The 13,074-nt window shown below is 37.7% G+C and overlaps 1 protein-coding gene across 2 annotated transcripts in view; it reads right to left on the bottom strand.

Annotated features, from left to right (window-relative positions):
* Window positions 1–13,074, bottom strand: part of LOC147330540 (inositol 1,4,5-trisphosphate-gated calcium channel ITPR1-like) — a 72,736-nt gene that overhangs the window by 53,883 nt on the left and 5,779 nt on the right. For both annotated transcript variants that reach the window (XM_086292182.1, XM_086292183.1), the window contains exons 4-8: window positions 5,240–5,349; window positions 4,494–4,580; window positions 2,977–3,135; window positions 1,655–1,753; window positions 838–921 (exon numbers count right to left, since the gene is read on the bottom strand). In XM_086292182.1, the coding sequence (XP_086148308.1) occupies window positions 838–921; window positions 1,655–1,753; window positions 2,977–3,135; window positions 4,494–4,580; window positions 5,240–5,349 (539 nt within the window). The remainder of the gene's footprint in view (window positions 1–837; window positions 922–1,654; window positions 1,754–2,976; window positions 3,136–4,493; window positions 4,581–5,239; window positions 5,350–13,074) is intronic.

Below are 13,074 nucleotides of genomic sequence, written 5' to 3'. Positions count from 1 at the left end.
TCTTTACAAATCCTACCATGTGAATTCATGGATTTTTTTTTCACATTCTGTCTCTCACAGTTGAAGTGTACCTCTGGTGCAAATTACTGACCTCTGTCATCATTTTAAGTGGGGGAACTTGCACAATCGGTGGCTGACTAAATACTTTTTTGCCCCACTGTAATTTTTTTTGTGTGTGTTTACACTCACTCTTTCAAATAGATGCAAGTAAAACACAGCAGAAAATAAATAAAATCAAAGACTAGCGGTCCTGTTGCTCTATTTTCACCTGTAAAGCAGGAGTAGGGTAGGCGGAGGTTTACCCTGGTGCAGGTGTGCCGCGGCGGTCAGTGCCGCGAGTTTCTCTGTGAATTTCCCATTACGTCGTTGCGCGCTCGGTACTTGCTTGGGAGTTTAGGGGTTTTTTTCGCTGTAAAAAGAAGTTTTCTTCCCACGCACAATGGACACTAATGTTTTTGTCACTTTTTATGGAATCAAACTTAAAGTAAGGTCAGTACTTCCACGCTTTAAACGCTGATACTCTCTCCCGTACTCGATATATTATCCACTGTTGATCTGCAGACAGCTGTTGTCATGAACGTCGCACTCGCTTACGTCACTGTCATGAGACGTTCTCGCAAAAAAAAAAGTCATGGTTTTAGTAACGCAGTGTTCCTACGGGAAAGTACCGGTAATCGAATTACCGTTTTTGCAATTGTAATCCCTTACTTAACTCATTACTTGGAAAAAAGTAATCTGATTACAGTAACGCGTTACTCTCTGGTTATAACACATATGCAATGATTTTCTAAAAGCCATAGACAGTTTTTCTAGGCTGGTTTCTACTGTGAGACAAACCCCTTTAAGAATGGCATCCTGATTGTCGCTCCATTTCATAAACAAGACGATCTTCCAGCTGGTGTTACAGTTGACTGAATTCACCTGAAAAATAAACAATCAGAAGAATGTGAGTTGTAGCATCATGTAGTGACACTAGACCTTTCATTTGTTTTCTCATATTCTCCAAAGATCAAAAAAACAAAACATAAAATCATCATAAAATCATTTATTTTGAGATTAGATCAGAGACCACTCTTATTTAAAGATAATATCTAAATGTGCATACGTTGGCATATATTGCCAGAATCAGTACTTGTAATTCAGTTAATAATCTACACATGTCGCTAAGTCAACGCCAAAGAAACTGATATTTAAAAACCTATTTTAACTGTCTAGTAAACATACTACTGTAAATATGAAACTAACTAATACAACATATCAAACACAGAACTGAACTTTATTCCTCTGGTTCCTCCGTTGGAGTCTGTTTGATGCCATTAACATCCAAGATTTATGTTTTCACTTTATGTTTAAACCACTTGCAGTCATCAGTCATCAATGAGATACAAAAGTTTTTGCGTTTGCTTTTCAAAAAGAAGAAAAATAAAAGCACTTATTTCTTAATCTTTTTGTGTTTCTACTTAATGCCCTTTGATAAATTAATGAAAACAATGTTGCTTAGTAACACAGAGCAGAAAAACAGGACAACTCTCCTAACGTATTGTTAGTTTTAGCCTTTTGTTTGATTGCGCTCAATCTAAGGAGGACACCAGAAGAAGCCTGCAGTTTAACAACAGTCAGCTGTCAGCCAAGCCGGAAAAAGCGCTAATCATACCTCATTGCATCCTGGATTATCCACGAGCTGGTGTGTGCTGGCATGAAGCGGCTGACCAGCATTCACTGGGTTCAGGACCACTTTGTCCCCGATCACCACCTGCCATTAAAACAAAGAAAAAAAAAAGAAAACATTAACAAAAAAAATAATAGTCTTACTTCTTCCGCTGTCTTAACTATAGTTGTGCAGATTCATTGTTTTATTTCTTTTATCTTTTACAGCTTTAAAAAATATATATTTTCAAATTCTGTGACGTTTTAAATTTTATTGACATCCCTCGACTTTCATTTGATTCTTGGTACTTCCATAACTGTACATGCTCTGGCTGCTTTGTAAAATTTGTGATTCTTTGACTTTAAGGAGGTTAAATTGAGTCAATCTATAGTAAACTGTGTCAAACGACTTAGTTAAAAAACATCTGCCAATGACATGCACACAGGCAATGGTCAGAGAGTATCACCATCCATTTATATGCCACTGCACTGTCTATTCTCAGCAGGTTGAGAGTGACTCCAATTATCTTTTTGTTCTTGACCTGCTGCTTAGGCTTCATGCCATAACTCTTCTTTTTTTTTTTTTGGGTTGTATGGAAGCCCCAAACGCAATTTCATTGTTCTTGACAATGACAATAAATAAATAAATAAATAAATAAATAAATAAATAAATAACTAATTTGAGAGGAGCTTAACAGGGAAGCCTGGACTCCACTGTAGTTCATTTTGTCCTTGGACAGCAGCCTACTACTTCCTGCCGTAGGACAGAAGAGCTGTTGCCAAAAACAGCTTTGTGATCAGAGAAAGTGGGCGCGAGCTGAATTCTGTTCAGGGATGTGATCAAACAGATGCCCAAGAGTAAGGCTAAGGAGGGCAAAGGCAACCTGCCTCTTAAAGGCCCCATGTATAATATATCATTACGAGTTAATCTTTCAAATAATTAATATTAGTATGAGTTCTATCATTTAAAAAAATGTAGATAATGCCTGTTTTATCTTCCCTGCAGACCTGTATAACCGACGTCTTACAAACATACCATAAATCTGGCTGAAAGTTTAAAATGGAAAAATGAAAACTTACAATTAAGAAGGTGAATATTTTGCTTAGAACTGATGGCTATGAAAATAATATTAAGTACTTGTAGTTTAATATCTCCTACTCACACCATACTAATATACTACTGCACATTAGTCACGTCATTCTAAAGGGATGTCTTAAAAATACAGGATTAAAAAAAACCTCCCAGACACAGTTCAGTTGTTTGCTTTGCCTTACACTGAATTACATACGGTATAGTGGCAACACACTCTTATCTACACAATGACTCACACTGTCCCCAATGGAGCGAAGTTTGTAGAAGGGCTGTATGTAGAACCAGGAACCCTCATTTCCAGCAGTGTCCAGCATCACCCTCATGGCATTTTTCTCCAGCAGTGCCGGCAGTCGTTTGTTCACGGTCAGATATTTGTTGCTCTTCAGGTGGAGGAGCTGAGCAGAATTACATTAAACAAATGAAATGAATTAAATTCATGGCAGACAAATCAGAGGCTGAAATCTGGTGTGAGAAGGGAAGTGTGTTTGATGGACATCAGCCTGTGATCAAGGCACTCCTAATAGTGTCTGATGTTTATATAATAAAGTTTATATATGATATGAAATGGAGAGATTATTTGTCATTAATTTGTTTGTTTCCAGTATCTTTTGTTAAGGATATTTTTTAAGGTCACTTCAGTTTAGTTTCATTAGTGTGCAGCATGAATTTCAGTTTAGGGGTATTGCAAAACAATACTGTAGTTTGTTTTTTAACCAAACTTCAGCAGTTTTTTAAGTTTAATTGCACTTAGCCATAATACCTACCTTTAGCAAGCTTGCACTTAAATACTTTTAAAAACACTTTTAATACTAACTTAAATCTTATTAACCTACTATTTCCATTTATAAGGCAAATAACCATATTTGGTAACTTCAGTTGGACATCAAAACTGGCCTTACAGGCCTGCCAGCCTGAAGAACCACATGGATTTCTCCCAGGCAATCAGCAAAGATCAGGCTGCGTGACTGATAACGATATAATTGCATCTGACTAATCAGCAGAGGCCTGGAATTTTTCAAACTTCAGTGTTCTTCTGGAATTCAGGAAATTTTGTTTTTTCCCCCACTTTTATATCCTCCTAAACCAATGGTCATAACACTGAAACTAACATTGGCAAGATGATGAAACTCACACCTTATGTGGTTGAATAGTTATGCTAAAGATTGGTGTTGTTTGTATAAGATTTCTAGAAATTAGTGAAAAATGGCAGCACTATATATGATCATATGACCTGTTCCTGTAAAACTAGTGCACGTGATATAATTTAAAGCATGTAGCAGAAAAATATAGAATGACAGAAATAAGAAAATATTGTGTGTTTTTCTTATATTCCTTTTTGGAAAACATCAAAAATATGTATTTGAAACATAAAAAAGGAAAAATCTTGAAAAATGTGCCTTTAATATTCTCCAATAACAAGTGAACTCTTATAGGTGTGAGGCACCCCTTGGAAGACTGTTACATATATTTAACAAACATGAAAAAACAGAGAGAGAAAAATAGTGTGTACACAAAATCACATGTGGAATAAATATAAGTGAGTTGACACATGTCAGCACAATGTAACATATACCCAGTATATTAAAATAGGAATCCTAAGAAATTCTATGAAATGTCTGCTTGTCTTTATAATTTCTATTTAATCAGTTTATTTCTGCCAGTGATGACTAATGTCAGTTGAATGCAAACTAGGTGTTAGTTACATCAAAGTTTGTGTGACCAGCTTGTAAACAGCTATTTCCCAGAGACACACCTGAATGACATTTCCATACTGAATCACTGTTCCAAGAAGCTTTTTGTTTTCAGAGTCATTCTGCTTCTTCTCCAAGTCAGCCGCACTCTGAGATACAAAAGAGAGATGAGAGAGAAAAAAAACAAAACAAAACCGTATCTAACAGCTATTGCAACATAAATCACTGCCAACACTCTTACACAGTAATTCCAAAAGATGCAATCATGTTGGTTAGCCATTAACAAGGCACCACATTATTAACAAAGTTCTTAGTCAAAAATATACGCAGCAGAGACTTTTAGTTAAAGCTCAGGCTCACATTTCCATGGAAACGCAGGCACGATCGCAATCTTCCAGTTTATGACTGTGTAGTCAGATTGCAGATTGCTTTAAATGGTAATGTATTGCAGCAGAAAAAGGGAAAGGAAAATGTAGAGGGTGGAAAGATAGGACAGTAGTAGGGAAATGTCAGAAAAGTCTATAAAAGGACTTCTACTTTATAAAATACCTGCAAAACCTTTAAAAACCCACCTGAAACTGTGACACAGAGTGCACACAATCGATAGAGTGATACACTCACTATGCTGTTTTTTAATTCAGCGTCTACAAAGTCTAGACTTCATCAAGACCATTTAAACCCAAAAAGTTAAAATAACAAAAAAAAAAAAATCTGACTCTTTCTTTAATGTTTATCTTGGGAGCTTTTGGGAACATGGGTGTTAACTGCAGTGGTCTGTAGTACCTGCTGGGAGGTTCACTTCACTTACATGCAACTTGTTAAGCAGCACTGACTCTGTGTTCCCTCCAGGTTTCGCCGCTTTCCAGAACTGCTTCTGGGCTGAGTAGCGGTTCATGGGACACAGTCTAAACAGACAGTCTGCACAGAGATAGAAATCACTGGCTTTAGCTGAAAAACTGGATCCAAAAACATGTAAACATGCACACACACTCAAAAAGAGATATATGTGTGTATCATTTAATCACATTAAATATCATTTAATCACATGATTTCTAATGACATCATGCTGGTGCACAGTCTAGAAACAATTCAATTATGTAAATTAAATAAATATATAATTATTTTTAAAATCTGTTTTTAATAACTAACATTAAAACTAAAATAAAACCCAGGAAAGAAAAATAAATTGGTCACCCAGGGCTAAATCGACATATTTACTAAATATGCATATGTTCATATAACTTTGAAAAAAGGCAAAAAACGATCAGTCCAGATGGTTATAAAGAGAGAAAATGGTCACAATTTGCTCCGTCTGTTTCTGTCCACATTTGTCTTCTCCAGTCACTCCTTCTCTTCTCCTCCATTTAATACAGATGGAAAATATACCTCTGAGTCCAATGCAAATAATTTGTGTAACAATTTTGAAAAAAGAAGAAACAGAAGAACAGAAAAAGTAAAAAGATTACACATGATTCTATTTTCCCTTTATGGCTAATGACTGTTCGTACATCTCCAAGTCTTTTCATTTCACAAACTGGTGGATCCTTACCCAGCCATGAAAGCTGGGTTCACTGATGTTAGTGGATATGTGACCTGCTGTAGTCAGAATCCGTCCACATCAGACGCTACATAATGTTCAGTTCTCAAACCAGTTGAAATCGGAGCAAATTCTCAAAAATGGTTTTGGTTGTATACCACACTTATTACAGCTGACAATGGTAAATTAGTTAAAAATCAAACAATGTGTACAAAATATATTCATCTACTGGGAGTAAAGCCTGGGAAGGTTGGTGCTGTGTGGAAGATGGGTAACAGCCACAGCTCACACACAAACCAACAGCGTGAACAGCAAAAACACCACAGTAAAAATTATTAAAGACACTCACCTAAATAAATTAGACTTTTTTGCCATTTTAAGTTATGTGCTCAAATATTAAATAACCACAACATTTAAGCACACATTATTCTTTCAGTTCTCCAGAAAAAAAATTCACACATGTGTGTTCCTGCACTTCAAAAGCATTAATAATTTGCCTGCATGAAGATCAAAGGTCTTTGTCTGCTTCACGGAGCAGTCATCACAGACAACACAGCATGTGTTTGTTATGTGTGCTTACCAGATGTATGATCATAGTAATGTATGGTTATAAGCTGTGGTTGGACTACCACACACACACACACACCTATGTGTCTGCAATGTGATCCAGCAACACAACAAGTTGTAACTGTAGCAACGATGATTTGCAGCTGTCATCAGGAGTCTCTGATTTTGCTGCTTATTTGCATAGATACTGCAAAAACCGGTCTGCAGGGAAACTAGTGTTTTTTTCATTTGCATGTGGATGCAGTTTTAACAGAGTTCCTCTTCTATCCTGGGAGACTTCCTCTTTTGTAACAAGCTCTACAGCAACTTCAGTTGAATCCCTCAGAGACTTCCACAGGATGAGTACTGATAAAGCATTTCGCTGCAGAGTTATAGCCGCTTTCCCTGCTGAGTTCAACTACAATTCGACAGTGACTCCTCCCTGCGAGTCCTGGCTTTCCTCTGACTTCACCTCTCATCAAACCACAGCTTTCTTTTCTAAGAGGATGAAAAGAGGAGAAAAAAGGAGCAATGTGTCCATCCTTTCTCCATTCTCTCTCTTCTTCAGCTCTAGTTGCAGTAACATGACCAAATAAGGCCGGCCAAGAAGGGGAGTGGGATGACTGAAAGAGAGAAAGGAGGGTGGAGACTCCCCAGCCCTATATTCTGTCATCTCTCCTTCTCCTTTCTGAATTCCTCCAACCATTTCACACAGAACTTGTTCCCTCGGAGTCAACGTCTCCGTCTGTGTCTCCTAAATTGTCCTCGGGCCTCCCTTAGCCCCTCCCCATTAAATATGGTTTACTTCTTGGCCCAAAACATGGTTAGAAAAACAAAGCAAAAAGGAAGTGAAAGAGAAATGAGAAAGGCCAGAAGAGAATGAAAGAATGTAAGATAGAGCACAGAAAGGTCAACTAAGTGGAGAAATTGAGCTTTTAGATATAATCAGTGTGCGTTTATGTGTTCCACATAAATCAAAACATACAATAATGGATGTGGCTTTAACTTGTAAACATAAATGAAACAATGAATACATATTTCACACAGCCTGTTTCACGCGCAGCACTCCATGGAAAATATTTGGTGCATGTGACAGATAGATGATCAGCTAATAGACATTTACCTTGCATCACAGCCAGCTGTGAGGGGAAACGTGCTATTTAAGTGAGACAGAGGTGAGAATTTCTTCCAGGGTCACAGATTTCTTTCTTTAGCATGCAAGTACACAATTGAGCTCAGAAATAAATCTGTCTTTGATACTGGCCACCTCGTATGTACTTATAAATGCTGACCTACAATTGTTTAGCTATAAGGCGGGTACATGATAAAACAACTGAAAAGGCTAAAAGCCTATCTTAAGTCATATGACAGAAATCTTAAGCCAATGCAGAAGAAGCACTGGATTTTTAATATATACACACACATCTCTTTTCATTGTTTTGTAGGACGTCCGTAACTAATATTAGTAATAACTTTGTATCGCACTTTTCAAAACAGAGTTTCAAAGTGTTTCACAATTTGATTAAAGTAACACATAAGTATACATATCCCAACATCATTCCTGCATACGCACTTCCACATACACAAATAGATGTAAACCAAGGATGGGGAAAGGATTAAGAGAAAGCTAGCCAATAAAAGTGAGTTTGTCAGAAGTCGTTTAAAAAAGCCGACCTGATAGGCTGAGGAAATTCGGTGGCTAGTGCCCTGTGCTTGCTCACGCACAGCCACAGTGACATAGAGTAAGTTATGCATGAATGGGCTGGACATTGATCTACTGCCAGTCAGTGTGCTGAAAAGGGTAAATCCACAAATCACCATAACATGTGCAAAGTATGAAAGCAGCTTTAAGGCTGGGTTCGTATTCACGCATATATTCATAGTTATTCAAAGTCCTCTTCCTCCATCTCTCCCACACACAGTGCTGAGTGATTCTTGACTCACAGCTGAAGATGGTGTTAGATTGTGACAGTGCCTTAGAGTATAAACAGAGAACAAGTGAGCTGCGAGTGTCACACACATGCATATGTGACTTAACTTAGCAAATAGCATAAACGTTGCAAATTCGGGCATCTTTTTAAAGTAACGCCACCATCTAATGTGACAACAGTCTGAAAGTCAAAGTGAGGCAACAAACTGACTATAAGAAGACATTCACTGACAGTAAATGGGAGACGTCATGGAAAACATTTTATTTCATACATCAGGCATATTGTATCAGCTGGTTGACTCAACAGAAGTATGTGACTGAAATGATTGTTGTATCTGTGCTGGTTTGATTTCACTGTCAGACTGGTTTTAAAGACAAGGTTATGAGAAAGTCTTTTAGATGCTGACAAACTTCCGCAGATTAAAGAGGATCAAAAGGACGACGCTTGAAGCCGTGCAGCCAGCAACTGAAGAAACTCTAAGGGGCTGTAAAGCACACAGAGATGATTGAAAGTTTTATTACAGCACAGAACTGCCACCATACTTGGACGGCAGGATGAAGGTACGACAGCTTCTCATTCAACTGAATGACAACATAAAGTTGCGCACTTCACTGTAGCTGAAAATAATAATAAATTGGAAATTCAGCCTTTCACTTTATCTCCTCTTAACCGTCTGCTACCCTGTCCAAAACACAGTACTGGATTTTTTAAAAACTACGCTGAACAATTTACAAAGAAGTAGTAACATAAATAGCATCTCCTGCAGTAAATATACAACATAGTCTAGCTCAGGAACTGGGGAAACATAATGCATTACACGTTTTCTATTCTCTGCTAAATCTGAAACATCACCAACAATCTGGCTTGTATAAAGTGCTATTCACTGCATCCCTCTTATCCTGTTGGAGGTATTATAGAGGAAGCACTTGTAGTGCATCTGAGACAGTAAATGGATCTACTGACAACAGCTTCCCTTCACCGTTTCCTGCAAGACCTCTCATCTCAATAGGCAGGAGAGGAATTTGTGCAGTTGTTAGCAGGGGAAGGGGGACTAAAGACAGGCCCGTTTCTGGTGTTTATCGCAGATGAGCCACCCAGCGTTTTTCTGCAGTCCGTCTGTAACAGCATCAGTGGCTCGGCCTGACAACAGACAAGTGGTGGTAAGGAGCTGGCACTTCAAGTATAATTGAGTCTATTTAAATGTTTCAAGTTATTTCAGGTAAACCAAGGCATGAGTTGTGATAGGCAGGAGGTGGCAACATCTGAAGCCAGCACAAGAAGACGCTGCCCAGTGTAATGGCCTTCACATGCTACTAGTTAAGCAGTGAAAATGTCAGAGTACAACAAGCAAGCAAAAAAAAAAAAAAAAAAAAAAAATCACTTGTTGTTCAGAGACCTGTTTTGTTAATGGAGTCCTTTCTAGTGTTTGTTTCAGGTTTCTCACACCAGAGCTTTATAATTAACACTATTCTAGAAATAGACCAGCAATTATATAGCACTTTTCTAGTCTCACTTCTCAAAGCACTTTAGACTACAACCCAGAATAGGTGTGGTTAAAAAAAAAAAAAAGCAATGCTGTCACACATCAAACTGACAAGCATCATTTTACCATGTTCATAAAACAGGCAAATAAACCAAATCTATTAAAAATTCAGAAAAAAAAAAAGAAATAAAAGATAGTTTGACTGAGAAATTATATTTATCAAGTATTTAATGAATATCTTTCATACAAACTATGACCATTCTGTTATTGTTATACAGTGTTTTACACATTCTCTTTACAACAAAGATAAATGCAAATCCACACTATGGGGCTTATTATAGACTTTTTTAGAGTGGTACACAAAGGTCTATTCAAAGCTACAAAGAGAAGAGTGTTATGAATACCCACAGCTCAAAACAAAATTTTAGGTCAGAGTCTCACTCACCAGAGACTGTACACATGTCTCAGATTTCAGCTGTTTATTACATGAAGTGCCAAGAGGTCTGATTGGTTAATACAAGTTGAGTCAAGAGGCAGCTTTGGCTCTTAGGAGAAATAAAGGCCAGTGTGATGATGACAGTCCCAGAGTGACAAAGCCAAAGTGTGCCATGTTTACATGTAGAGAGTCCCTGTCTCTTAAATTTCTTTTGTCAAGTGCCCATATACAGTAAATAAAATGTATTGTATGTTTAGTACATTAGTTGTCATGTCAATGCACTATCATTACATGGGGGTTTTGGGTGGAAACCAAAGTATTTTATTAATTAAAGTGCTGAATAAAAAGGTCTAAAAAAATATAAATAAAATTTAAAAATGGGTTGGAACGTCAAGATTTATACTCTTGGCTCCAAATCTACAAAATGCTAACTACCATCCATATAACCACATTGCTGACAACATTTAAATGCAATGGCAGGTGCATAAAATATAAAAGAAACAGATGTTAAACTGATCCAAATGACTCCTAATATGTCAACAGAGTAAGTAGCTAAATAAAGGCTGCCTAAGTCAGCTAGAAAGACAAGGTTTCTACAGACACTCGTTGATTGAAAGTATCTGCCAGTAGGTCAAGTTTTCACCATCAATGATTTAGATAAGGGCCTTTACATACTTTGTCAGTCTTAAATATGCATTTTCAGTCATAGAAAAAGTGACAGTTCTGAAGGTTTTGCAACAGCTAAAAGTGAAAGTTGCAACAGATTTTAAAGAGGAGGGCATTTTTGAATAACGCAGCTTTCCTCCACATGTAGTAACTTTGATGAAAGCAACTGATCTGACTGGTTGTGCAAGAGAGCCTTAAATCACAGTGACTAGAACGAAACACAAAGCAGTCTCTGCCTTAGATGTGTGTGGATGTCGCTCAGTGTGTGTGCGTGTGTGTAGCATGTGTGTAAAGGTATCTGAAATACTGTAAAGGTGAAATGCAAAGAAAAGGCTGATGTCTAAGCCTATGGACAAAGGCTTCACGAGTGGGAGTATAAATTGTGTGGAGAGTGCTCATGTTTACATTAGGAGGAAATGTTAAGCATACCTCAGCAGTGACAGTATCACAGAGTGGACATGGCTCGTCTGGCCTTATTGCTCTTATGGTGTCCACTTAGTGGGATTATCACTACACAACTGGGTCTCTTTCCAGCTGTGCAACTCCTCATAGTTTTGGGGGTGGGGTGGGGGGCAAACAATGAAGACATGTATTGTGAACACATACATGAGTTTGGCAGCTGTCAGATTTTTACGTTTTACGATTGGTTTCCCCCCCCCCCCATGGTTGAAAAGTAAATTTTCACCACATAGCTCGTGCTTCATGCATATGTCACAGCTAAAAGTTAAATGTGTCAATAATAAAATGAACGTCTTCCATGTACTTGTAGTTTCCTTTTAATCCTGGTTCACTGTCACATTGACTTAAAAGGGACACTTTCATACAACAGAGCCATTGTTAACGGTGTTTAAAAACACCGCCGCCTTTTCTTCTTTTGACATCTTAAAGTCTCTGCTGTGAAACGCTCCATTTCTTTTCTCTTTACAGTATATGCTATACCATTAATGGGACATATATTGCACACGTTATAGCAGATAAGTAAGTACACTACCTCTTTCCTATTTGGCTCCTTACAGAAACAGACTAGTTAAAGATGTCTCTGCGAAACCATTCACAACATTCTGAAGCCAAAAGACCCAGGGTCATTTCAAAGAGGTACTACAGGAACTACACTTTAATGAAGCTATAAAATTTCAAACAGATTATTATGGTCAAACTTGAAATGCGCAGGCCTGAGACACCCTGATGTTTACTCCATTTTACATCGTCCAGGCTTCTTTTCATTGCATCCTACCTGCCTGTATAAGGACATGTCTGCTTATTTGCATACCTTCGCTTAGGATCCAAGAAATGTCATAGGGTTGCTATTTTAAATTTTACAGGCTCCAAGTCCATTATATCATTGCTGTTAACACAGAGTTACTTTGTCACATTTTAAACTCTACCAGAACCAAAAGGATTATAATATTTGTACAGGTTAAGTAGTACTCTACATTTTGAGTAAACTAACCTTTAAGGAATTTGCTATGTATGGTTTTACTGGAACCTTCTCCAGGTGGCTTTGTCCACATCCATTAATAACACCTTTTTCCCCTCTAGCAGACACCCAGAATCCTCTCTCACTGGCATTAAGGCCTCTTCTGATCAAGCTGACACAGTGAATGAGTTACTAACTCCAGTTAGACACAAAAGGTCTATATATTGCCAAAAGTATTCACTAACTCATTCAATCATTGACTTATGTGTTTCAATCACTTCCATGGCCACAGGTTTATAAAATCAAGCACCTATGCATGCAGACTGCTTTTTCAAACAAACGTGAAAGAGTGGGTCAGGCTCAGTAATTTCCAGAGTAGTACCATGATAAGATGCCACCTGTGCAATAAGTCCAGTCATTATAATTTCTCGCTACTTAATATTCCACACTCAGCTGTTAGTAGTATAAACAGCCAGTGCTTGGGATCATTGCAGTCCTAAATAAAATAAAGCTTCTGCAGAGTCTTTCTACGTGGTGCTTGTATGGTGGAACAAAATCTGACCTCTCCTTTCTGTATTCATAATTCCATCAGTTTTGACAAGATCCAAACCACGACAGAGCCTCCAT

This window comes from Aulonocara sp. 'chitande type north' Nkhata Bay, linkage group LG5 (assembly GCF_057382095.1).
Source record: "Aulonocara sp. 'chitande type north' Nkhata Bay isolate Kocher_YH1m ecotype deep benthic linkage group LG5, A_spYH_male_GT1.1, whole genome shotgun sequence".
NCBI lineage: Eukaryota > Metazoa > Chordata > Actinopteri > Cichliformes > Cichlidae > Aulonocara > Aulonocara sp. 'chitande type north' Nkhata Bay.
This window is presented reverse-complemented; position numbering and strand designations above follow the sequence as displayed.